A 27,479-nucleotide genomic window follows, 5' to 3' on the forward strand; every position below is an offset into this window, starting at 1 on the left:
GTGTTATTGTAGCACAGTGAGCATATCTTATTTAAATCACACAGGGAACAGGGTCTGAATTAAGGTCACGGACATTGATTAAATCTTTACCTTTATCCATACAGTCTTAGCATGTAAAAATAAGGCAGTAAATACATATCAATACATCAGGCTAAATGGAATCAACCCAATGTAGTTTCACTCGGGTATAAAGTTGACGCATTGAAGTTAAGAGAGATTGAGGAACAGGGCTTTAGTTTTGCTTCAACAAATTATAATACGGGCTAACGATGGTTGTCTTAAAATCATAACTGGTAGTTTTTAAAGAATTGTGATAAAATCATTTTTTGGTCATTCCTTTACAGGAAGATAGAAAACTGTGAGTAATCATGGAGTGATTGTATGTAATGAAGTTTGCAATTATGTTTAAAGTGAAATGGTGCCAGGGTCTGGGATGTATCTGATTGCGTCCACGATATCCTGAAGTGGGAAGAGGACGTGGTACCTATTGCTACCAACGACGTAGGCAGTAAAAGGGAGGAGGTCCTGAAAGCAGACTACAAGGAGTTAGGAAGGAAGTTGAGAAGTAGGACCACAAAGGTAGTCATCTCGGGATTTCTGCCTATATCACGTAACAGTGAGTATAGGAATAGAGTAAGGTGGAGGATAAATGCATGGCTGAGGGATTGGAGCAGGGGGCAAGGATTCAGATTTCTGTATCATTGGGACCTCTTTTGGGGCAGGTTTGACCAGTACAAAAAGGATGGGTTGCACTTGAATCCCAGGGGGACCAATATCCTGGCAGGGAGGTTTGCCAAGGTTATTGGGGAGAGTTTAAACTAGGATAACTGGGGGGTGGGAACCAAACTGAAGAGGCAGTTGGCTCACAAATATAGAAAGTTTGGAGACAGTGCAAGAAGGTGGATATGCAGGTGAAAGAGAAGGGATGTGCTCAGACTGATGGTTTGAGATGTGTCTATTTTAACGCAAGGAGTATTATGAACAAAGTGGATGAGCTTAGAGTGTGGTTCAGTACTTAGAGCTATGATGTTGTGGCCGTTACAGAGACTTGGATGACTCGGGCAGGAATGATTACTTTGATTGCCAGGCTTTGGGTGTTTCAGAAAGGACAGGGAGGGAGGCAAAAGAGGTTGGGGCGTAGCACTGTTGATCAGAGATGGTATTGCTGCTGCAGAAAAGGAGGAAGACATGGAGGGATTATCTATGGAGTCTCTGTGGGTGGAAGTTAGGAACAGGAAGGGGTCAATAGCTCTACTGGTTTTTTTTAATAGACAACCCAATAGTAACAGGGACATCAAGGAGCAGATAGGGAGACAAATTCTGGAAAGGTATAATGATAACAGGGTTGTTGTGGGAGATTTTAAATTCCCAAAAATCGATTGGCATCTCCATAGAGCGAGGGGTTTAGATGGGTTGGAGTTTGTTAGTTGTGCTCAGGAAGGTTTCTTGACACAATATGTATATAAGCCTACAAGAGAAGAGGCTGTACTTGATTTGGAATTAGGAAATGAACCTGGTTAGGTGTCAGATTTCTCAGTAGGAGAGCATTTTGGAGATAGTGATCATAATTCTATCTCCTTTACCATAGTATTGGAGGGAGATAGGAACAGACAAGTTAAAAAAGCATTTAATTGGAGTTAGGGAAAATATGAAGCTATCAGCAAGAACTTGAAAGCGTAAGTTAGGTAATAATACAGATCTAGAAGATTATAAGGCTAGCAGGAAGAAGCTTAAGAATGAAATTAGGAGAGCCAGAAGGTGCCATGGGAAGATCTTGGTGGATAGAATTATGGAAAACCCCAAGGCATTCTACAAGTATGTGAAGAGCAAGAGGTTAAGATGTGAGAGAATAGGACCAATATAGTGTGACCGTGGAAAGGTGTGTATGGAACCGGAGAAGATAGCAGAGGTACTTAATGAGTACTTTGCTTCAGTATTCACAATGGAAAATCTTGATGATCATAGGGATGACTTACAGTGGACTGAAAAGCTTGAGCATGTAGATATTAAGAAAGAGGATGTACTGGAGCTTCTGGAAAGCATTAAGTTAGAGAAGTCACCGGGACCAGACGAGATGTGCCCTGGCTACTGTGGGAGGCGAGGGAGGAGATTGCTGTGCCTCTGGTGATGAAGTTTGCATCATCAATGGGGATGGGAGAGGTTCCGGAGGATTGGAGGGTTACGGATGTTGTTCCATTATTCAAGAAAGGGAGTTGAGATAGCACAGGAAATTATAGACCAGTGCGTCTTACCTCAGTGGTTGGTAAGTTGATGGAAAAGATCCTGAGAGGCAGGATTTATGGACATTTGGAGAGGCATAATATGATTAGGAATATTCAGCATGGCTTGTCAAAGGCAGTTCGTGCCTTACAAGCCAGATTTGAATTTTTTTTTGAGGATGTGACTAAACACATTGATGAAGGTAGAGCAGTCGATGTAGTGTATATGGATTTCAGCAAGGCATTTGATAAGGTACCCCACGCAAGGCTTATTGTGAAAGTAAGGAGGCATGGGATCCAAGGGGACCTTGCTTTATGGATCCAGAATTGGTTTGCCCACAAAGGCAAAGAGTGGTTGTAGATGGGTCAATTTTCTGCATGGAGGTCGGTGACCAGTGGTGTGCCTCAGGGATCTGTTCTGGGACCCCTACTCTTTGTGATTTTTATAAATGACCTAGATGAGGAAGTGGAGGGATGGTTTAGTAAGTTTGCTGATGACACAAAGGTTGGAGGTGTTGTGGATAAGTGTGGAGGGCTGTCAGAGGTTACAGCGGGACATTGAGAAGTCCAAAACTGGGCTGAGAAGTGGCAGATGGAGTTCAATCCAGATAAGTGTGAAGTGGTTCATTTTGGTAGGTCAATTATAATGGAAGAATGTAGTATTAATGGTAAGACTCTTGGCAGTGTGGAGGATCAGAGGGATCTAGGGGTCCGAGTCCATAGGACACTCAAAGTTGCTGCACAGGTTGACTGTGTGGTTAAGAAGACTTGCATTGCATTGGCCTTCATCAATTGTGGGACTGAGTTTAAGAGCCAAGAGGTAATGTTGCAGCTATATAGGACCCTGGTCAGACTCCTCTTGGTGTACTATGCTCAGTTCTGGTCGCCTTACTATAGGAAGGATGTGGAAACAATAGAAAGGGTGCAGAGGAGATTTACAAGGATGTTGCCTGGATTGGGGAGCATGTCTTATGAGAATAGGTTGAGTGAACTCAGCCTTTTCTCCTTGGAGCACCGGAGGATGAGAGGTGACCTGATAGGGGTGTATAGGATGATGAGAGGCATTGATCGTGTGGATAGTCAGAGGCTTTTTCCCAGGGCTGAAATGGCTAGCACGAGAGGGCACAGTTTTAAGTTGCTTGGAAGTAGGTACAGAGGAGATGTCGGGGTAAGTTTTTTACACAGAGTGGTGAGTGCATGGAATGGGCTGCCGGCGACGGTGGTAGAGGCAGATATGATAGGATCTTTTAAGAGACTCCTGGACAGGTACACGGAGCTTGGAAAAATAGAGGGCTATGGGTAACCCAAGGTAATTTCTAAGGTTCGGCACAGCTTTGTGGGCCAAAGGGCCTGTATTATGTTGTAGGTTTTCTATGTTCTATGTTTCTAAAGTTAATGGTTGCATGTTGTTCAGGAAAAAGTAACATACTAAAGTTTGCAAGTTTGAACAATAAAAGCTGATATGACAAATACAGTACAGTCAGCCCTCCTTATCCACGGGGAATTGGTTCCGGGACCCCCCGCGGATACCAAAATTCGCAGATGCTCAAGTCCCTTATTTAACATGTATCAGTCTGGTGGTATTTAGGACCCAGCGGAACCCCAGACTTTATTTAATGTGTCTCCATGAGGTGGACATTAGGACCTGGCGTTGCAGCTCTGAATCCGCAGTGTTTCTGTTCACAAAAGTAATCATGATCGCGATTGAAAATAAGGTGGAAGTAATAAAGCGATCGGAAAGAGGTGAAACGCCATCGGTCGTTGGAAAAGTGTTAGGCTACAATCGGTCAACAATCAGAACAATTTTAATGGAACATATGAAAGGCCCTGCCCTGTTGAAAGCTACAATTATTATTAAGCAACGCAGTGGTTAAATTATTGAAATACGTATATTTCTTAAGTGTTTTATATGCATAGGAAGGTAAAGTATGTACTATATACTAAGAAAAACGTTGGACTAACTGACGCTAAATAATACTGGATGTACCTGTTCCGACTTCAAATCCAACTTAAAGGCGGACTCAGGAACGGAACTCATTCATTACCCGGGGACTGCCTGTACTTTTAAGTCATTTCTAGATTACTTATAATACTTAATACAATGTAAATGCTATATAAATAGTTATACTGTATTGTTTAGGGAATAATGACAAGAAAAAATAGTCTGTACATGTTCAAACAACAAGTGCTGGAGAGAGAACTTCCGGGTTTTCCCGATCCGCGGTTGGTTGAATCTGCGTATATGGAATCCGCGAATAAGGAGGGCCGACTGTACATAAATTGTGGTCATTCCTTCTCTGCAAGTCTACAAAGTAATATGGATGAGTCAGAATTTATTTCCAGATTGTTTCTGGTAACACTCTTCAGACCATTCCTTCTATTGAGGCTTTCATGAGTGCTTGTGTATTCTGTAGGTTTTGACTGAGATAAAGAGGTGCACTAGATAGATAGATACTTTATTCATCCCCATGGGGAAATTCAACATTTTTTTCAGTGTCCCATACACTTATTGTAGCAAAACTAATTACATACAATACTTAACTCAGTATAAATATGATATGCATCTAAAATCACCCTCTCAAAAAACATTAATAAATAGCTTTTAAAAAGTTCTTAAATAGTTTACTAAAATACATTGAATGGTAACTTAAGCTCAGTCCAAACCCCGGCACTATGAAAAGAATTTGCACTTATTTCATGCAACTTCATTGTCCAAGAGTTCTAAATTCATGGTTGAGTTTCTGTGTTTCTCCAGTTATAATACTGTCAATATAAGTATGATTCTCAGGTGTCAAGGTGTATGTACTCTGGCAATATTATTAGGTGCCTCCTGTACCTAATAAGTGGCCACTGAGTATATATTCATGTTCTTCTGAAGCCCATTCACTGCAAGATTTGACATGTGCATTCAGATATGCTCTTCTGCACACCTTTGTTATAATGCATGGTTATTTGAGTTACTGTCACCTTCCTATCAGCTTTTACCAGTCTGGCCATTCTTCTCTGACCTCTCTCATTAACAAGACCTTTTTTTGCCTACAGAAGAGCCACTCACTGGAAGCTTTGTTTTTGCACCATTCTCTGTGCCCTCCAGAGACTGTTGTGCTTGAAAATCCCAGGAGATCAGTTTCTGAGCTGTCAAACCACCCTATCTAGCACATACAATCATTCCACAGTCAGTTACTTGGATCACATGTCTTCTCAGTTCTGATAGGTCTGAGCAATATCTGAACCTTTGGAACATTTATGCATGCTTTTAGGCATGAAGTTGCTGCCACAATTGGCTGATTAGATATTTGCTTTAACGAGCAGGTTAACTGTACCTCAGTGACCATTTAGTGTCGATTTCATTTGAGACTACTAGATTTATTGGCTTGATTCTAGCAAACCTTTGGATATATTTACATGTGATTTTTTTTTTTTTTAAATTGCTACTACAAGAAAATGATGACACTGAAGTTATGTGAATCCTATAAATGGGTTCCAGTAATAATAGTAGTAGTGTGTACTGAGATTAATTATCTTTTTAAAATCATTCTAGCCCTGCCGTATTGAACAGTACTTGCAGGACTCCACAGCATATCCATGTCACTCAAGGTAAGTGACTGGGACATTTATTTAAAACTATCAAGTCTATCAAATATTTAAAACTATTTAAGTCTGTCATTTCAACTAAAGGTGAGGTACAATAAAGATCTTTCTTGTCCAGGACACAGAGTAGAATTAAGACACTCAGCCCATGAAATCTGGTCTGCCATTCCATTTTGGCTGATTTATTAAGCACATTCTCCTGCCTTCTCCCCATTAACCTTTGATGCCCTGACTAATCAAGAACTTCTCAACCTCCGCTTTAAATGTGATCAGTGACTTGGCCGCCACAGCCATCAGTAGCAATAAATTCCACAGATTCAGCACCCTCTGGATAAAGAAATTTCTCTTTAACTCTGTTCTAAATGGACTTCTCTATTCTCAGGCTGTGTCCTCTGATCCTGTACTCACCCATTATTGGAAACATCCTCTCCACATCCACTCTATCTTGGCCTTTCAATATTCAATAGGTTTCAATGAGATTTCTCTCTTCCCCCACCCACACCCACCATTCTTCAAAACTCCAGCGATTAGAGGGCCATCAAATGCTGCTCATACATTAACCCTTTCATTCGTGGCATCATTGCACTATTGCATCCTTCTCATGAATCTCCTCTCCAGTGCATCTATTCTTAGATAAGAGACCCAAAACTACTCTCAATACTCCAAATGCGACATGACCAAATCCCTTATAAAGCCTCTGCATTACATCCGTCCTCTTGTATTCTACTTATCTTGAAATGAGTGCTAACATTGTATTTGATTTCTTTACCATGTCTCAACCTGTAAGTTAACCTTTAGGGAATCCTGCATGAGGGCTGCCAAGGTCACTTTGCACCTATGATTATTTTAGTTTCTCCACCTGTTTAGAAATTAGTCAGTGCTTTAATTCCTTTTACCAAATTGCCTGACATACACTTCATGACACTATTCCATTTACCACTTTTTTGCCCATTCTCCTAATATGCAGTCTCCCTGCTTCCTCAACACTACCTGCTCCTTAACCCATCTTTGTATCATCAGCAAACTTGATCACAAAGCTATCAAATTTACAAAGATTTTGCTGAAACTTGAGGATCTGAGTTATAGGGAATTCCTTCATCCGAAATTGATGATGTGAATAGAAGCAGTGCCAATACCAATCCCTGCAGAACACCACTAGTCGCTGGCAGCAACCAGAAAAGCCGCCCTTTACTCCTGTCAGTCGGCCATTCTTCTCTCCATGCTATTATCTTTTCTATAATACCCTGGGCTCTTACGGCAAACCAAGTCTTCCAAATATTTGGGCATCATTTGGCAAAATTATCAGAATGCAATTATCAGCCTATATATGAAAAAATTAAGGAAGATATAACAAGATGGAACTTAATTCCCTTTTTTAGTCTCAGTTCAAGGATTGAATTTTTAAAAATGAATATACTGCCCAGACTATTATATCTCTTTCAGACCCTACCAATAGAGATTAATCAAAATCAATTCATTGAATGGAACAACATGTTATCAAGGTATATTTGGCAGGGTAAAAGGCCAAGAGTTCGTCTCAAAACTTTGAAATTAGCCAAGGAAAAAGGGGGATGGGGCCTACCTTCTCTTAGAGATTATTATTTTGCAGCACAGTTGAGAGCTGTCATATGTTGGTGCAACCCATCATATGACGTTCAATGGAAAAACATTGAGGAGAGGATACTTCCCATCCCCATACAGGCAATTTTGGCTGACAACAACCTACAAAGGTACATAATATTATTGATAACCTATGGGTAAAAAGGATTCTTAAAATGTGGAAAACTTATATAAACCAGAGGGAGATATTGCAATTCTTAAATGGTGTGCATATGACTCAGATTTTACACCAAATAAACTGGATGATAGATTTAAGGACTGGACAGCTAAAGGTATAACAGTTCTTTGCAATATAATGAAGGAAGGAACACGGTTCAGTTTTGAAATGCTTAGAAGAGAAACACCTATTAGAAAAACAAGACTTATCGGTAGAGACAATATGTTATTAGGATGGTTAAAAATGTAGTAGAATCATTTCAAGCATGTATAAGGGTTTGTCAAATCATAAAACACATTCGACTTCATACATTAAAACAAAATGGGAGAAGGAAGGAGGGATAATTATATCTGAAGAAGAATGGACAATAATATGGAAGTGTACCAGTTCACAGAAATGGAAGGAATTTGGATGGAAAAACTTGATAAGATATTTTATTACACCCTCTCAGAAATCCAGTTATGATAGTAACCTCCCGGATTGCTGGAGAAATTGTGGAAATCAAATTGCAAACCATTGTCATATTTTCTGGGAATGCCCCATTATCAAAGACTATTGGAGTGGGATACACAATGCCCTACAAGACATCTTTAAATGTGAAATACTCTTAGAAAGTAAGACCATATATTTTAGGTATAGACCTCAAGAATGGTTGAAAAGAGATAAATATTTAAATAATATACTGCTGGTGGCTGGTAAAAAGACTCTTACTAGGAAATGGTTATCACAGGGCCCAACCTTAAATGCGTGGATGGAAATTACAATGGACATTTACAAAATGAAGAAGATAATAGCATCTGTTAATCATAAGCTGGAATAATTTGATTCATACTGGGAAAAATGGTTTAACTACATAACACCTCATAGGCCTGATTTTATTCTCACAAATCAATGAACGTGTTGTAAAAAAAAAAGATCACTCCCTACTTGTACATACAGTTTGTAGTTTTCTCCTTACACTTGTTCTTTCTTTCCTCCTAGAAGTGTATACCTCAGATAAATATTATGTGGAGATTTGTGGCATATATGACTATATGATATATGTGTACAATATCTGAAATACATCTTATGGAAATGTTTGATGATGAACTTCAATGAAAAATAAATTACAAAAACAACCTCATGTTTATCACCTTGTCAAAGGCCTTTTGAAAGTTCAAGTAAACAACATCCACTGACTGTCCTTTGTCTATCCTGAATTCCTCAAAGAATTTCAGCAGATTTGTTGGACAAGATTTTCCTAATGGAAACAATGCTGAATTTGACCTATTATGTGCCTCCAGGTACCCTGAAACTTCATCATTAATGATGGACTCTAGCATCTGCCCAACCATTGAAGTTAGGCAAACTAGCTTAAAATTTCCTTTTGTCTGTCAGTCTGCCTCCCTTCCTTCTTGTAAAGTGGAATGACGTGCAAATTTCCAGTACTCTAGAACCATTCCAGAATCTTGTGGTTCTTGAAAGATCGTTACTAATGCCTCCACATTCTCTTCAGCTACCTCTTTCAGAACATGGGGTGTAGTCCACCTGGTCCAGGTAATTTTTCTACCTTCGGACCTTTCAAATTCCCACTTTCTCCTTAGCAATAGCAGCTACACTCACTATTGCCCTTGACACTTGAATTTTTGGCATACTGCTGGTGTCTTCGACAGTAAAGACCGATGCAAAATATGTGTTATGTTTCTCCATGTTTCTTTGTCACTCATTGCCACCCCATTGTCATTTTCCAGCAGTCCAATATCTACTGTTGCTTCTCTTTTACCTGAAAAAGCTTTTAGTATCCTGTGTTATATTATTGGTTAGCTTACAATCGTATTTCATCTTTTCTCTCCTTAATGGCTTTTTAGTTGCCTTCTGTTTGGTTTTAAAAGCTTCCCAATCCTGTAATTTCCCCCTAATTTTTGCTATATTATATGCCCTCTCTTTTACTTCTATGCTCTCTTCGACTTCTCTTTTTGCCTCAACCTCCCTTAAGAATATTTCTTCATCCTTAGGATGTATCTACCTTGCTCCTTTTGAATTGACTTTAGAAACTCCAGCCATTGCTGCTCTGCCTTCATCCCTGCTAGTGTCCCCTTCCAAGCAACTTTGGCCAGCTCCCCTCTAGTGCCTCTGTAATTCCCTTTGTAGTACTGATACATCAGACGTTATCTTCTCCCTCTCAAACTGCAGAGTGCATTCTATCATATTATGATCTTTGCCTTCTAAGGGTTCCTTTACCTTGTACTTACTAATTAAATCTGGCCCCAGATTTGCCTTTTGCCCTTGTGGGCTTGACCACAAGCGGCTCTAAAAAGCCTTCCCGTAGCCATTTTATAAATGCCCTCTCTTGGGACCCAGCACTAACCTGATTTTTCCCAATGCACCTCCATATTGAAATCCCCCATGGCTGTTGTGACATTGCCCTCATTACGTGCATTTTCTATTTCTCACATTTGGACTACTGATCGAGGGCCTGTATATAACTCCCATAAGGGAGTTTTGTGGTTTTTTTTGTCCTTGCAGTTTCTACATCTACCCACAAGGATCCTACAGTATGTCACTTCTTTCTAAGGATTAAATTTAATTTTTACCAACAGTTGCCCCACATCCTTTGCCTACCTGCCTGTAAGCTCCCAACTGTGATCTTCTATTAGCCAAGTTTCAGTGATATCTGCTGATCTCTTAACTGCACTACAACATCATCTACCTTATTCTGTTTACTGCATGCATTCAAGTATAACACCTTCAGTCCTGTATTCATCAATTTTTTTGATTTTGCCCCCATGTTACACTTCACCTCATCCCACTGACTGCAATTTTGTCTGATCATATGCCTGTCCATCCTTGGTCTTAATGCACACTGCATTGGCTTGTATACTAACTGCCCTATCCACAGTGCTATCACTTCGGTTCCAATCTCACTGTCAACTTAGATTAAACCCTTCCCAATAGCTCCAGCATCCTGCCTGCAAGGATAATAGTCCTGCTTGGCTTCAAGTGTAACCCGTCCTTTTTACGCAGGTCGTTCCTAACCCAGATGAGATCCCAGTGATTCAGAAACCCCGTCCCCGCACCACTTCCTCAGCCACTCATTCATCTATATAATCATTCCTGTCCTGACTAGTATGTGGCACTGGGAGTAGTCCAGAGATTACTACCTTGGACGTCCTGTTCTTCAGCCTTTTCCCTAACTCCCTATACACGCTACATAGGATCAGTTCACCGTTTCTACCTATGTCATTGGTGCCAATGTGCACCATGACCTCTGACTACTCACCCTCCCTCTTGAGAATCTTGAGACGTCCTGGACCCTAGCATCTGGAAGGCAACACAGTCTTTGGAGGCCACAGTCTGCAGTTCATCCCCCTAAATAACGAGTCTCCTATCATTGTTCTGCCTGACTTTACCCTTCCCTCCTGGATAGTCAGAGGCTTTTTCCCAGGGCTGAAATGGTTGCCACAAGAGGACGCCGGTTTAAGGTGCTGGGGAGTAGGTACAGAGGAGATGTCGGGTAATTTTTTTTTTACTCGAGAGTGGTGAGTGCGTGGAATGGGCTTCCGGCAACGGTGGTGGAGGCGGATACGATAGGGTCTTTTAAGAGACTTTCAGATAGGTACATGGAGCTTTGTAAAATAGAGGGCTATAGGTAGGCCTAGTAATTTCTACGGTAGGGACATGTTTGGCACAACTTTGTGGGCAGAAGGGCCTGTATTGTGCTATAGGTTTTATGTTTTCCCTACTGAGCTGGCAGCACTGCCAGTGGCCTGGTTGTTGCTGCTGTGCCCTGATGGGTCATTCCTCCCCCAGCAGTATCCAGAGAAGTATACTTGTTACTGGGGGCCATGACTGCTTACCCTCCTTACTTCTCGTGACTACCCATCTACTATCTCTGGGTGTGACCACCTCAGTAAAAGTCTCATCTCTGTGGTTTTCAGTCTCCCAGATGACCTTGTCAGTCTGGAGCTGAAGTTTTTTTTGGAAAAAAATTAGTCATTCTTAAATAGATAACAGTTTTTCACATGGGCAGTGTACCAAATAAAACTGAATACTCTGCAATATTCAGAGAAAAATTTCTAACAGAGTTACAAAATGCTCATACTTCATTAAATGTTTAATTGCAGATGATAGAAGTTCGTTTTTCAGTTCTCCGGTACCAAGTAAGGTAAGGAATTTTAAAAATTTAGTTTTTCTTTGATTTATTTTGTATTTCAAGGGAAAATATTGAAATCTTATTTCTAAACCAGGTCTTGTCAGAACAGATTTTAGAAAGCCTTGGAGCTGAGATGGATCCAGACATGTCTTGGACTAGTTCATTAGCAACTCCTCCATCATTAACTCCAACTGTTATTATTTGTAAAGGTGAGCGTACAAGATTTCACCTTGATTGTAGACAAAGTAATCATTTGAAAATAATTAGCAGAAGCTTTAGTATTGATAGTTTTTATTAATGTTTTGAAATTGAATTTACGGATGCTTGGTTATGACTACTGGATTTTGTACCAATAATCTGAAATATTCTTTAACTTAAAATTTAACAACTGTTTACATTATAGAAAAATAATACTCCTGAATCAGTTGGCAACATTGGACATAGTAAATCAAATATTTATAGATTATTGTCAAGGCTATATTTAGAGTTTTGCTGGATCGGTGAAGCAAATGCTTCACTTCTGAAGTCTGTCACTTGCTGAAGAAAGAATGGCACATCTTCTGTTCCTAACTACACTGCACAGTTGACCATACTGTAGTGTAGAATAATAGGATTGTAGCCTTGGGCTGAGATCCAAGGCCTCTTTTTCTGCTGATGAGGAAAAAGGCAATGATGAGGTAAGCATTCTGCCTTCCAAAGAAGAGTTGGTGTGTGGAAATGAGAAATTCCAGCATGATGTCATTAAAAACTAAATTATCTTCAAATGATAATCTTCTGGTGAAGTCTGCTTATTTTTCTTTTAAATGTTATGCGTTCCTTAATATTTAAACAGTAATCTGAACTATACTAGTTTTTCCAAGGGAAGAATGAATATTTTTAACTTCGATAAATGTAATCCAGAACAGAATTATAATTCAAGATTACCTAATGAGATAAAAATCTAGGAAACTGTATTAAAAATAAGGATAAGGATAATGTGGATATCTCCCTTTCATTTTGACCAGAGGGAAAATCTATTGATGAACAAAATAACTGATGCATTTGAGAAAAGCTGGAGATTTCTTCCGAAGATATATTTGCCATGGCCAACAAAATGGCAATTCATTGTGTAAAGTGTTTGACTAATTGACTTGTATTTCCTTTACCTTGGCCCAAAACTTTGACTATTTACTCTTTTCCATAGGTGCTGCTTGGCCTGCTCAGTTCCTCCAGCATTGTGTGTGTGTGTTGCTTTCAAACTTATGTGCTGGTTTATTTAAAGAATATTTCATATCTGCCTGTCTTTAACAAAACTAGGTTAATTTTCTTTACTACAGAAGGAAGGCTGTGACAATAATGAAGACATTTAACTCTAGTGAATGGCTATGGATGAATTAAGTGGAGATAAGATGTTAATAGTAATATGAATACAGAGGAGATCAGGAAAAACTCAAGGCCTGGTGCCAGGCAAACTCTTCCTCAATATCAACAAGACGAAGGAGATGGTTATTGAGTTCAGAAGAACTCACACACCTTTACATCAGGAACACAGCAAATGGAAGCAGCAAGCAGTTTCAAGCTACTAGGAGTTCACATCTTGTACAACCTCTCATGGTCCCAGAACACATTCTTCACAAACAGGAAAGCTCACCAACACCTCTACTTTCTGAGGAGCCTGAAGAGAGCTGGACTGTCCACATCTGCACTCTCATCATTCTGTCCACATCAAATATGTTCTCTTTTATATAATGACAGGGCGGATACGATAGGGTCTGTTAAGAGACTCCTGGATAGACACCTGGAGCTTAGAAAAATAGAGGGCTAAAGGTAACCCTGGGTAATTTCTAAGGTAAGGACATGTTCGGCACAGCTTTGTGGGACAAAGGGCCTATATTTTTAGGTTTTCTATGTTTCTATTCTACAGATTTGAATTGAATTGACTTTATTACATCCTTTATACATGAAGAGTAAAAATCTTTGTTACGTCTCTGTCTGAATGTGCAATTTATAGTAATTTGTAATAAATAGTATGTGCAACAGGACAGTCAGTATAGCATAGAATATATCAACAATTGTATCAGCATGAATTAATCAGCCTGATGGCCCTGTGGAAGAAGCTGTCTTGGCTTTAATGCTGTGGTACTGGTTCCCAGGTGGTAGCAGCTGGAACAGTTTGTGGTTGCGTGTTTCGGGTCTCCAATGATCCTTTGGGCTCTTTTTACACACCTGTCTTTGTAAATGTCTTGAATAGTGGGGAAGTTCACATCTACAGATGTGCTTTGCTCCTCGTACCACTCTGCTGAGCCCTGCAATTGAGGGAAGTACAGTTCCTGTGCCAGGCCGTGATGCAGCCAGTCAGGGTGTTCTCATCTGTGCCTCTGTAGAAAGTCCTTAGGATTTGGCAACTCTTGCCAAACTTCTTCAACCGTCTTGAGGTGAAAGAGATAACAATGGGTAGTCAGACCTGCCTAAAGCATCACCAGTACCAACTTACTTGCCATCAGGGACATACATACATATACATTATGTGTGTATAATATCATGAAGGGTCTCACCAGCACAGCTCATGGACTCCTTGCTCCCATCAAGGAGGAGGCTATGTAGCATCCACGCAAGGACCACCAGACTCCCAGTTTATTTCTCCATGCAGTAAAGCTGATTAACACCTTCACCCAGTAACCAACCCCTTCACATTCTTCAACCATCATTACTTCTATCATTTCCAGGCAGTTATCTTATATACACACTGTCGTTTGCCTAGCATCACTTTATGCACATGCAATCAATCTATGTATTTAAGCTACCTTGTGCATTTATACTATATTTGATTTTCACAACTGCAGTAACAATTATTTGTTCTCCTTTACACTTGTGTATTGGAAATAACATTAAACAATCATGAATCTTGATGATTAGAAACTTCCATCACATTCAATGCTTTTCAGTGCTTGTCTGGTTTGCTGAGCAGGGCCAAAGAGACTGAACCCTCATATTGATTGGCTGTGTTATCCAAGTCTAAACTTCCACATTGACAAAACAGTTAAGGTTTAAAAACTTATTACAATGTGATGATTTTTAGTTCTGGTGGCATTTTGGCTATCACTACCACAGATTTACAGTAGATGCAATCTTATTGGCTTGCCACTCGGCCTTGGATCACCCGGGTAGTAGTAATACTTGGGGGCAGGCTGCTGTTCATTGACTACTGCTTGGTGTTCAACACAATCATACCCTGAGTTAAAATTAACTCAGTTATAACTAACTGTGTGCTGCAACACACAGCTCAAACTACATCAAGTTCGCCAATGACACAACCGTGCTGGGTCTCATCAGCAAGAATGATGAGTCAGCTTACAGAGAGGAGGTGCAGCGGCTAGCGGACTGCTGCAGAGCCAACAACCTGTTGCTGAATGTGAACAAAACAAAACAGTTGGTTGTTGACTTCAGGAGGGCACAGAGCAACCACTCCCTGCTGAACATCGACGGCTCCTCGGTAGAGATCGTTAAGACCACCAAATTTCTTGGTGTTCACTGGCGGAGAATCTCACCTGGTCCCTCAACACCAGTTCCATAGCAAAGAAAGCCCAGCAGCATCTCTACTTTTTACGAAGGCTGAGGAAAGTCCATCTCCCACCCTCCCCATCCTCATCACATTCTACAGGGGTTGTATTGAGAGCATCCTGAGCAGCTGCATCACTGCCTGGTTCAGAAATTGCACCATCTCGAATCGCAAGACCCTGCAGCGGATAGTGAGGTGAGCTGAGAAGATCATTGGGGTCTCTCTTCCCGCCAGCATGGACATTTACACTACACGCTGCATCCGCAAAGCAAACAGCATTGTGAAGGACCCCACACACCCCTCATACAAACTCTTCTCCCTCCTGTCGTCTGGGAAAAGGCACCGAAGCATTCAGGCTCTCACACACCAGACTATGTAACAGTTTCTTCCCCTAAGCCATCAGACTCCTCAGCACCCAGAGCCTGGTCTTTCACTTCACTACCCTATTGTCCTGTTTATTATTTATTGTAATGCCTGCAGTGTTTTGTGCACTTTATGCAGTCCTGGGTAGGTCTGTAGTCTCGTTTTTTTTTCTGTGTTTTTTATGTAGTTCAGTCTAGTTTTTGTACTGTGTCATGTAACACCATGGTCCTGAAAAATGTCTCATTTTTACTATGTACTGTACCAGTAGTTATGGTCGAAATGACAATAAAAATGACTTGACTTGAATTAAAAAGCTCCAAAACCTGGGCCTCTATACCTCCCTCTGCAACTGGGTCTTTGATTTCCTCATCCAGAGACCATAGACTAAGAGTAACATCTCCGCTGAAAATCAACGATGGCACATGTCAAGGATGCCCATTGTTCTACTTTCTCGACACCCACAACTATACAGCTAGGCAAAGCTCAAACACAATCTATAAATTTGCCAACAACCCAACTATTGGCAGAATTTCATATGGTGGTGAGATGTACAGGTGGGAGATGGATCAGCTAGATGAGCGCTGTTGCAGCAAGAATTTTGCACTCAGTGTCAGTAGGAGCAAAGAATTGATTGTGGACATGTCAAGGGAAAATGCCAGTCCTCATCGAGTGATCAGAAGTGGAAAGGGTAAGCAGTTTCAAGTTCCTAGGTGTCAGCATCTCTGAGGATCTATCCTGGGCCCAGCATTGATGCAATTACACGTAAGGCACAACAACAGCTATATTTCATTGGGAGTTTGAGGAGAATTGGTATGTTACCAATGACGCTTGCAGATTTCTACAAATGTACACTGGAGAACTTTCTAACTGATCAGACAAAGCTGCAGTAAGTTGTAAACTTGGCACGCTCCAACATGGGCACTAGCCTCCCCTACCCTCAAGGAGATCCCTCAAAGGTGGTATCCATCGTTAAGGGAGCCTGTCACCAATGATGTGCCCTCTTCTTGGTGCTACCAACAAGAAAGTTGTACAGGAGCTTGAAGGCACACACTCAGTGTTTCAGAAACAGCTTTTCCCCTCTGCCATCAGATTTCTGAATATTCAGTGAACCCTTGTACACTTCTCCAATATTTTTGTACTTTCTGTACTTATTGCTTTTATTACTATGTATCGCAATGTACTGCAGTTGCAAAACAATAAGTTTCACGACGTGCAAGTGGTACTAAAACTTTCTGATTGTTTTTGAACACTTTTTTCTTTGTTCAATTTTTCTCCATGTTGCCTTTTTGTTATAGGTAGTTTCAATAGACAGTAGGTGCAGGAGTAGGCCATTTGGCCCTTCTAGCCAGCACCGCCATTCACTGTGATCATGGCTGATCATACACAATCAGTACCCCGTTCCTGCCCTCTCCCCATATCCCTTGACGCCGCTATCTAACTCTATCTAACTCTCTCTTGAATGCATCCAGAGACTTGGCCTCCACTGCCTTCTGGGGCAGAACATTCCACATATCCACCTCTCTGGGTGAAAAAGTTTTTCCGCATCTCTGTTCTAAATGGCCTACCCCTTATTCTTAAACTGTGGCCTCTAGTTCTGGACTCACCCATCAGCGGGAACATGCTTCCTGCCTCCAGTGTGTCCAATCCCTTAATAATCTTATATGTTTCAATCAGATCCCCTCTCATCCTTCTAAATTCCAGTATATTAAAGCCCAGTCGCTCCAAACTTTCAACATATGACAGTCCCGCCATTCCAGGAATTAACCTTGTGAACCTACGCTGCACTCCCTCAATAGCAAGAATGTCCTTCCTCAAATTTGGAGACCAAAACTGCACACAATACTCCAGGTGGGGTCTCACCAGGGCCCGGTACAGCTGCAGAAGGACCTCTTTACTCCTATACTCAATTCCTCTTGTTATAAAGGCCAGCATGCCATTAGCTTTCTTCACTGCCTGCTGTTCCTGCATGCTTGCTTTCATTGACTGACGTACAAGAACACCTAGATCTCGTTGTACTTCCCCTTTTCCTAACTTGACTCCGTTTAGATAGTAATCTGCCTTGCTGTTCTTGACACCAAAGTGGATAACCTCACATTTATCCACATTAAACTGCATCTGCCATACATTTGCCCACTCACCCTGCATTCTTATAACATCCTCCTGACATTTCACACTGCCACCCAGCTTTGTGTCATCAGCAAATTTGCTAATGTTACTTTTAATCCCTTCATCTAAATCATTAATGTATATTGTAAACAGCTGCGGTCCCAGCACCGAACCTTGCAGTACCCCACTGGTCACAGCCTGCCATTCCGAAAGGGACCTGTTAATCACTACTCTTTGTTTCCTGTCAGCCAGCCAATTTTCAATCCATGTCAGTACTCTGCCCCGAATACCATGTGCCCTAATTTTGCCCACTAATCTCCTATGTGGGACTTTATCAAAAGCTTTCTGGAAGTCCAGGTACACTACATCCACTGGCTCTCCCTTCTCCATTTTCATAGTTACATCCTCAAAAAAACTCCAGAAGATTAGTCAAGCATGATTTTCCCTTCATAAATCCATGCTGACTCGGACTGATCCTTCTACTGCTATCCAAATGTGTCGTAATTTCCTCTTTTATAATTGACTCCAGCATCTTTCCCACCACTGACGTCAGGCTAACCGGTCTATAATTCCCTGTTTTCTCTCGCCCTCCTTTCTCGAAAAGTGGGACAACATTAGCCACCCTCCAATCAGCAGGAACTGTTCCAATGTTCTACAGATTCAGGAAAATGATTACCAATGCATCCACGATTTCTAGAGCCACCTCTAAGTACCCTGGGATGCAGACCATCAGGTCGCGGGGACTTATCAGCCTTCAGACTCAACAGTCTATCCAACACCGTTTCTTGCCTAATATAAATTTCCTTCAGTTCATCCTTTACCCTAGTTCCTTTGACCACTATTACATCTGGGAGATTGTGTCTTCCGTAGTGAAGACAGATCCAAAGTACCTGTTCAACTCATCTGCCATTTCCTTGTTCCCCATAATAAATTCACCCGTTTCTGTCTTCAATGGCCCAATTTTGGTCTTAACTATTTTTTTTGCTATTCACATACCTAAAGAAGCTTTTACTATCCTCCTTTATATTCTTGGCTAGTTTACCTTTGTACCTGAGTGAACTGATTACCAATCTTGCTATATCTTTATATCTGCCTTATTCCATGAAATCTATTTGCTGTTTTCCACCAGCCCATGCATCACATAGTTCAATTCTACTTTAGTATTTGATAATATTTGGGTTTCCCTGTCTTGCAGTGTTTTATTTTCACCACCTGTGGCCAATAGTTCTTGAAGTCTACTTCAGTTAGACATGTTTTTGAATTGCTTTGTCTTAATAATATTTGCCTTTGTCTTAATTTTTCTCAATTTCATTTCAATTTTGGTAATTTTATAATTGTCTTCCTAAATTTTGCTATTCTATTTTAGTTTTCCATGACTCTTGAACTCCAGTATTTCTATCCCTTCTACATATTTCCTTCACTTGACAATTGATTGTTCCAACTTTTACAATCCAAGATGCTATTCTAACTTCATTTCTTATGGATGTAGTATTAAAATTCTGTTCAATGGTGTTCAGTTGTTTGCAAATGTCAGGCTTATTTTTTTTTAAGTAGAAAGGTCAGCAATTAAACTCGTGCTTATAAACGAATGTGACGTCAAGAATGTGGTTACTTCTGTTTTCAGCATATGGCATTCTGCAATATGCTGTCAATAGATTCACGATTTCTTTTCAGTGTGCATGTCCCCAAATTATGTGAATTTATTTTTTTCATTTTAGCCAAGGAAAGTGAATTGCTTCAAGACAAGGTTAAAGAAGTACAAATGCCTCTGGTAAGATTGTGTGTGGATGGCTGTCTGTTTGAGAATAGTAAGGGAGGTTTTTATTTTCCATAACTTACACTCTTGGTCTGTACATTGTCATCCATCAAAATCCCATGATGGTGGGATTGATTTATTATTTGTGATTTGCTAACACAGTTTTTAATGGTTAATTGGTAATTGCTTTTTATTGTCATATGTAGTGAGGTACAGTGGAAAGCTTTTGTTTGCATGCCATCCAGACAAATCATTCCATATATAAGTACATCAAGATAGCAAGCAAGTTTGTTTGTATAGCACTTTTCAACGACAAGGCAATTCAGTGCTTTACATAGAACAAGATATAAACATCAAACATGAAATTTCAGTCAATATACAAGAGAATAATCACAAAAAATATGAAAAATGGAAGTTGGAGTGCAGGGGATTCTAATTAAAAGTTATAGCAAACTTTTAAGCCTTCATTTAAAAGAACTTAGACCTCTAGAAGGTTATCCCAGGTATGTGGAGCATAATAACTAAAAGCAGCCCCAGCCCAGACAACCTGAAAGGTTCACAATACAGCAAGAGATCGGAGAAATATTTTGGCCCTAGACCATTCAGTGCTTTATAAACCAGTAGTAATATTTTAAAGTCAATCCTCTGGACAGGAAGCCAGTGTTAACAATATGAGAACTGGAGTGATATGTTCTTACTTTCTTGATCTTAGTAAGGACTCTAGCAGCAGCATTCTGAATGAGCTGCATCTGTGGGGGATTTTTTACAGAGACCTGTGAAAATGCATGGATGAGTTTTTCTAGATCTTGCTGAGACATAAGCCCTTTAACTCTCGCTATATTTTTAAAGGTGGTATTGGCTGACTTTGTAATTGTCTTAATGTGGCAGTTAAAATTTAAGTTCGGCATGGAGGTTGGTCACCAGTTGTGTACCTCAGGGATCTGTTCTGGAACCCCTGCTCTTTGTGATTTTTATAAATGACCTGGATAAGGAAGTGGAGAAATGGGTTAGTAAATTTGCTGATGACACAAAGGTTGGGGGTGTTGTGGATAGTGTGGAGGGCTGTCAGAAGTTACAGTGGGACATTGATAGGATGCAAAACTGGGCTGAGAAGTGGCAGATGGAGTTCAACCCAGAGAAGTGTGAGGTGGTTCATTTTGGTAGGTCAAATATGATGGCAGAATGTAATATTACTGGTAAGACTCTTGGTGTGGAGGATCAGAGGGATCTTGGGGTCAGAGTCCATAGGTCACCCAAAGCTGCTGCGCAGGTTAACTCTGGTTAAGAAAGCATATGGTGTATTGACCTTCATCAATTGTGGGATTGAGTTTAGGATGCGAGAGGTATTGTTGCAGCTATATAGAACTCTGGTCAGATCCCACTTGGAGTACTGTGCTCAGTTCTGGTTCCCTCACAATAGGAAGGATGTGGAAACAATAAAAAGGGTGCAGAGGAAATTTACAAGGATTTTGCCTGGATTGGGGAACATGCCTTATGAGAATAGGTTGAGTGACGTTGGGTAAATCTTTTTATGCAGAGAATGGTGAGTGCGTGGAATGTGCTGGTGGAGACGGGTACGATAGGTTTTAAGAGACTTCTAGACAGGTACATGTGGCTTAGAAAAACAGAGGGCTATGGGTAACCCAAGGTAATTTCTAAGGTAAGGACATGTTCAACACAGCTTTGTGGGCCAAAGGGCCTGTATTGTGCTGTAGGTTTTCTGTGTTTCTATGTAAGTCCAAGTCCATCACGACACCAAGGTTTCTGGTTTGGTTTGTGTTCAGTTATGTCAGGGATTCTAAGTGAGCACTGACCATTTTTTTCGGCACCAGAAACAATTATTTCAGTTTTCTTTGTTTAACTGGAGGAAATTTTTGACTCATCCAATCAGTGATTTGTTCAATACAGTTTTTTGGTGATTTTATGTTTGCCATAGTCACTTGATGACATTATATAAATCTGAAATGTCTTCATCATCATGGTTTAAACATATTGTCATTTAAAACCTTGACCAGAACAGTCACAGTACTATGATGTTGTTGAAATCCATATTTTTGCTTAGTGCCAAAAAACTATTAAGTTGCTGATAAACAACCTTTTCAGTGATTTTGCTTAAACGTGGCAAGTTTGATATAGGCCTGTAGTTACTAATTACTGAGGCATCTAGGTTTTTTTTTAAAGGAGGCTTAAAAACTGCAGTTTTCAGGGCTTTTGGGAAGCAGCCTGATAGAAGAGAAGTACTGACTATTTGTAGAATGTCTGGTGCCATGCAATTAAAAACATTTTTTAAAAAGGTTGTAGGCAAAATGTCAAGGGAACAAAAGGAGGATTTCAGGTGTAGCACAATTTCTTCTAAAGTTTTATAGGTTTGGGTTGTGTCATCTTAAATTAGTTCTAAGTTAGTGACAGGATGTCACTGACCTCTGACCTGATGCAGAGACACTGACAGCATGTCTAATCTTCTGAATTTTGTCAGCAAAAAAAAAGCAGCAAGGTTATTACGTAGAAAGATGTTCAGGTGCTAATGATATAGGAGGATGTGTGAGCTTATCAAGTGCAGCAAATAAGGCAGTACCAAAGTTGGGGGGAAAATGCACCAAAAATACCTACAGATTAAATGTCTATATTTATGTTGGGAATGAGTCTACTGGTAAGCTTTGCCACCAAGTGTGTTAGAAAATGTTGGATCATGTAAAGTTTGCCTTTTTAAATAGAAGTATTTGTGTATCTAGTGAATACAAGAGGCAGACGGAGTATTTATTTCTAATAATGGTTTGCAGGAACTCTGGTTGAGACGTAACATATTGATCCTGATTATTTTGGACATTTTGCAGTATTACCAGCTAAACAAATGGAATACTTTTACATATTCTACAGACATACAAAAATAATATTTTGTTAGTCTTTAAAACTAAAATCAACCTATTTGTGTGTTTTAAAAAGGTGAAGCTTTTTAAAATGAGTTTGCTATTAACATTCTAATTATTAATTTGCTTGCAGTTTTTACACAGTAACTTAAACAAGGAGTGTAATGCATCTGGTTTTGGGCAATGCATGCTACCTGTAACTGGGGAGGAGGAAAATGAAGAAATTGAAGAGGTTAATCAGAGTTGTAGTAAGTTTTAATTGTTTTTCTCCTAAATAAACTTCCCTGTGTGTTGTAATTCAAGTAAAGGAATTGTTCAAAGCCTTGTCTGTGTTACTAACATGTTTTGCAAAATGTTGAATCAGCTAATTAACAATTGCTTTATCTTATTTGCTGAGTATTCTCTTAACTTCTAAATTTGATGGCTTCAAATTTTTTGGCAAAGAGGCTTTGATAATAAATGTTGACTTTGATTTTCTTTTCACTTTTCCTAGTATGACAGGCTAAGTGTTTCCAGTGTTTTCCATTATGATTTCAGATTTTCAGCTTCTCTGTTTTCTTTCTAACTTACAACGTTTTGAGGATGCAAGAACCTTCTTAATCTGATGCAAAATAGCAATTAAAGTAACTAAAGTGATATTCCATGCCACTGACCATTAGTTAATCGTGAGGAACTCCTTAAAGTCACCAGCATCAAATGCTGAACTTTCAGAATTCTATGCAAATTCAAATCTGCTGAATCTTAACCACTTTGGTATTACTAAGGCACTTAAGGAAAATAATATAAACATATTATCATATGCTTTTCAAAATCATTGTTTACAGTGCAGTATAAAAATAGAATAAAGATGTGTCATTTCAGACTGTGTGATTCCCAACTCTTTGGAAATATACTTCTGTATGAAACCCCCTTTTACTGGGCATCTCTAGAGGTGCGGCTCATTCGCCCCTCACTGACTGCCACCGGACGCAGTGGTGAGAAAAGCACCTTTTCTGACTCCGTACATCTAGGATAGAAACGACATCCATCCCACCAAACCCGTGAGGTTGGGATACCTCGCCCACCCGAACCCCAATTTGTGTGAATACTGTGCAACTTGCTGCACCCATGCAATCACCCAGTGGCAAGAAATAGCAGACCATACACTGCATGCAATTATAAAGAATGTATATTTTATAACTGGTTAGCTTAACCATTTATTAAAGAAAGAAAGAAAAAACAAAAGGGCCCATCATAATTATCAAATGTGCACAGGTTGGAGCTCAAATCTTCCAGAAGCCTCTGTGTCTAACATGCTCACGACACCAATTCCTATTCATCAATCCCTGGTAGAATTCCCTGACTTGGGTTCCATCAAATTGTGCATTCTTACTGGATTCTTATAGCCGGTTCTCTTGAACTGCTTCTCTTTCTATCTCCTGCCAAAAAAGACCTCAACCCACCTCCTCAGTGTCCGTTACAAAATCTCTCCCGCAGCTTTCTCTGGAACCTTCTCCCAGATCCACCATCCTGATTGGATGATACCACATTCCTAAGCATCCCTTATCTTTCATGGTAGCCGAAACACTACCAGCAGAACACACTGCTTCTACAGAAAAACATTACATGAAATACCCTACAACACTAGCAGTAAAATCTTTAACCAGGAGTTACATGTACAATATGGACGAGGGGTTAGCCAGGGAGGAGGAGCAGTTAAAAGTGGAGCCTGATTCTGGCCTTGTGTATTCACGTACTGTAGATCTCAATATTGATAGTGAACGTGGAGAACTAAAAGCCGCTATGAACTAAAGTGGCAATTCTAAACCAAAACTCAACAAAATCTCTAGCAACTTCTCCAAGTATGGTTTGATAATTATAGACACTTAAGATTCTTGACATTTTTTTGCATGTTTTTAGAGTCTAATGATGGACTGGATAACTTGGTTAATAAGAGCAGAAGCTGTAAAAATGGAAAGCAAACTGTGCCTGTATCTTTCACTGAGTATACACTTTTGGGACCATGGGGAATAAAAACTAATACAATAAATAGAAAGAACAAACTTGCAGTGAATAATTTTAAGATAAATGCCATTAAATACTTAGCATCTCATGATTCCTTCCAAAGTATTGTAGCTGAATCAGACTTTCATATGAATGGAGGATTCTCAAATAACATGAAGCCTGTTGATCAAAACTTGCATGACAGAAGCTCTGAGAAGTTGTCAGGCCACTGTATATCTTCAGTGTCTAACTGGTCACATCTAAAACTTGATGAAAGCCAGATGATTAATGGAGACTCAAACAATATAGTTCATTCCACAGGTACATTGTGTTTGAGCAACATGGAGAATTTGCTGTTTGTTTCAAATTAAAAAGATAAAGGAACTAGTTGCATCTCTAATGAAGAAATAGGTTCAATGGCACAGAATTTGGCTTGCTCTTCAGTATGTGTAACAATAGAGAATCAGTTTAGTTATTGTGGAGTTGCTGAGGATTTCAAAGCAAATGATGAAAGCACAAAGAATTCTAAAGCGCAAGAAAAATCCAGTACTTCAAATTGTACAGGTGGTAGATTACAATTGTCAGAACTTCCCAGTCTTGAAATTCTTGATGCAAATTGTTTGATTATTGTTAATTCACTGCAAATTTATTCATCTGATGAGAGAAGATTGGGTTCAGGTTCTGAAAATGTAGCATTTGGATGTGTTCCTTCATGCAATATGGAAAGAACATGTGTAGAGGGGAGTAATTTTGATAGTAAAGTAAGCCAATTAAAGCCAGTGATTGCCTTAAAAGATCACAAAGCCAGCTCTGCTAATAATTATGACAAGTCCAATCAGTCTGTAGTTTCTAGAAATACTTTGCTGGTTCAGGATACAGCAAAGTATCAAGTAGCTGGCGAAGACCATACTTTATTGCTTTCCACCATAAAAGGGTATTCAAGGAACTTTCTATGCACTGCAAAAGATCCTCTACATCATGAAAGTAAGAACATCCCTTGCGCACTGAGTTACAAATGAAAACACAGTTTCAACCTTTGCCATCAAAGTCTTCATGCATGTCATCAGCCCAAAAATGTGGAAATCAGCAAAAGCCAGGTATAATTAATTTTGTGCTAATCTTTACTCTTCAATTTCAGATATTCTAATACATTGAGATGATTTTAGACTAATTGCTCTAAGGAATCAATCATCTTTCTATTAGGTTCATAATTACATTATGATGCACCACTAGATTCAATTTTAATTGTGTTTTTGTTGAATTTCTAAAGGTTTCTTTATATTCAAGTTCCTATTTCTATTCTTAACTCTTTTGTTGGACTTCTAAAACCATATACTGAAAACAAAAGTTGATAAAAGAAAAATATTCAAATGAATTAGGTATTGACTAACATGCGGACCTTGGTGTACATGTACATTGATCCATAAAGAAGACAGCACATATATTAAATTGTGAAGAAGGCATGTCAAATGCTGGCCTTCATTAGTTGATTCAATAATGAGCAACTTGATACCACTAGCACTTGGCAAGCAAAAGAAGATCTGCGGATGCTGGAAATCTGAGCCCGAATCGTCGACTGTGCTTTTTTCCTTAGATGCTACCTGGCTTGCAGAGTTCCTCCAGCATTTTGTGTGTTTTGATAACACTTGGCCACAGGCTAAGTATGCATTTCTGGTTACCACACTTTGGAAGGTATGAATGCCTGAAGACAGTGCTAATGAAATTTACCAGGATGTTCCATAGGATAGAACGTATTCCCTATGATGAGAGCCAGTTTGACCTAGTTTGTTTTCCTTAGAGCAGAGGAGAAGGATGGGGAAGGGGTGCTGGAAGATTATAAAGGGCATACATAGGGTGGAAGATGGGAAGTTATCCATAATAAAGATGTCTCTATTATTGGATAAAAAGGCATAATAGATGAGGGCATAGGTTTATGATCTAGGAATCTGAGGGCTAAATGAATGTCTTCACTTAATTGATTACAATCTGTGTTGCACTACCTGCGAAGATGGAAGATACGGGTATTCTCATAACATGTTAAAGTATCTGGTTGAGCACTTTAATCACTGAAGACTTTTTAACCAATTGCTGGTAAATGGGATTCATATAAATGAGTATTTGATTGGTGTGGATATGGTGCTCTAAACTCCGACAACTGTACTGATGGAGCCAATAACTCCTTTACCAAATTTAACAATGAATGTGGGGCATAATGAGGAAATACAAATTAAAATGCAGTAGATAAATTATGTATCTTTGTGATCAATTACTGTTCTTGTGTTAGAGTGAATCCAGTTATCTGCATTATGAAATTTAAATTGTCAAAAATACTTTAAAATGGCGAGTGCCGGTCTGCAGTGCAGCATATTACTGCATGGTGGACAGCAGTAGTTTTAAGATTGATTTTATGAATTGCCTTGTTATAATTTGGTTTGCTTTAGTTACATATAACTGGAAGGAAATAAGTCTGACTTTTTTCAAGTCCACAGATGGGTTTGAAAGTTGTAATTGAACTATTTGTGGTGAGTTTGCTATTTGTAGGCTGGTCTGAAAGAGTTGGGTTTCTGACAAGTATCAGTGGCTATATTTGCAAATACCAGCATTTGGCAAGTTCAGTACTTCATGCATATGCTTGCTGTAAAATGCAGCAATACAGTAATATTATACCTTGACAGATTTCAAACTCTGCTGCTGGGTTTTGAGTAATGACCAGCAATTCAAGATCAGCTAAACATTTTGGATCCTGAGTCAGGCTACATTCTTGCATGGTCCAGGACCTAATGCACTCAGCAGGAATTGTAATGCTTCAGATTAAAATTAATCTGTATTACATTTTACATTATTTTTATTTGTTTTTAAATTTTAAATGTTGTTTTCTTCAGTTCTAGTTGTTTAAATCTCTTTGAATATAAGAAATATTTAAAACTATTAGCAACCAGCAAAGCAAAGAGGCACAGTTTCCTTCTTGAGCTTTTACAGACACTACTGTTATCTAGACATGCAGTTGAATCTTGGGATATTTTTGCCCAGCAAATTTAGGTTCTCTTCAGTCAGATTGGTTAAATCTTCATATGGAGAAACTGCTGATTGCAGTTCTAGGTAGGAATGGCAGGTTAGGCAGATCTTCTTGTGCCATGGATCAGTGAA

The 27,479-nt window shown here is 39.6% G+C and overlaps 1 protein-coding gene across 1 annotated transcript in view; it reads left to right on the plus strand.

The window, feature by feature from the left end:
• The window catches only part of brca2 (BRCA2 DNA repair associated), a 107,193-nt gene that overhangs the window by 12,489 nt on the left and 67,225 nt on the right, over positions 1 to 27,479 (plus strand). The window contains exons 5-9 of the mRNA XM_073043852.1: positions 5,761 to 5,816; positions 11,691 to 11,731; positions 11,814 to 11,928; positions 19,445 to 19,497; positions 22,483 to 22,597. Coding sequence (XP_072899953.1) covers positions 5,761 to 5,816; positions 11,691 to 11,731; positions 11,814 to 11,928; positions 19,445 to 19,497; positions 22,483 to 22,597 — 380 coding nt within the window. The remainder of the gene's footprint in view (positions 1 to 5,760; positions 5,817 to 11,690; positions 11,732 to 11,813; positions 11,929 to 19,444; positions 19,498 to 22,482; positions 22,598 to 27,479) is intronic.

Source organism: Hemitrygon akajei, chromosome 4, assembly GCF_048418815.1.
Source record: "Hemitrygon akajei chromosome 4, sHemAka1.3, whole genome shotgun sequence".
NCBI classification, from domain to species: domain Eukaryota; kingdom Metazoa; phylum Chordata; class Chondrichthyes; order Myliobatiformes; family Dasyatidae; genus Hemitrygon; species Hemitrygon akajei.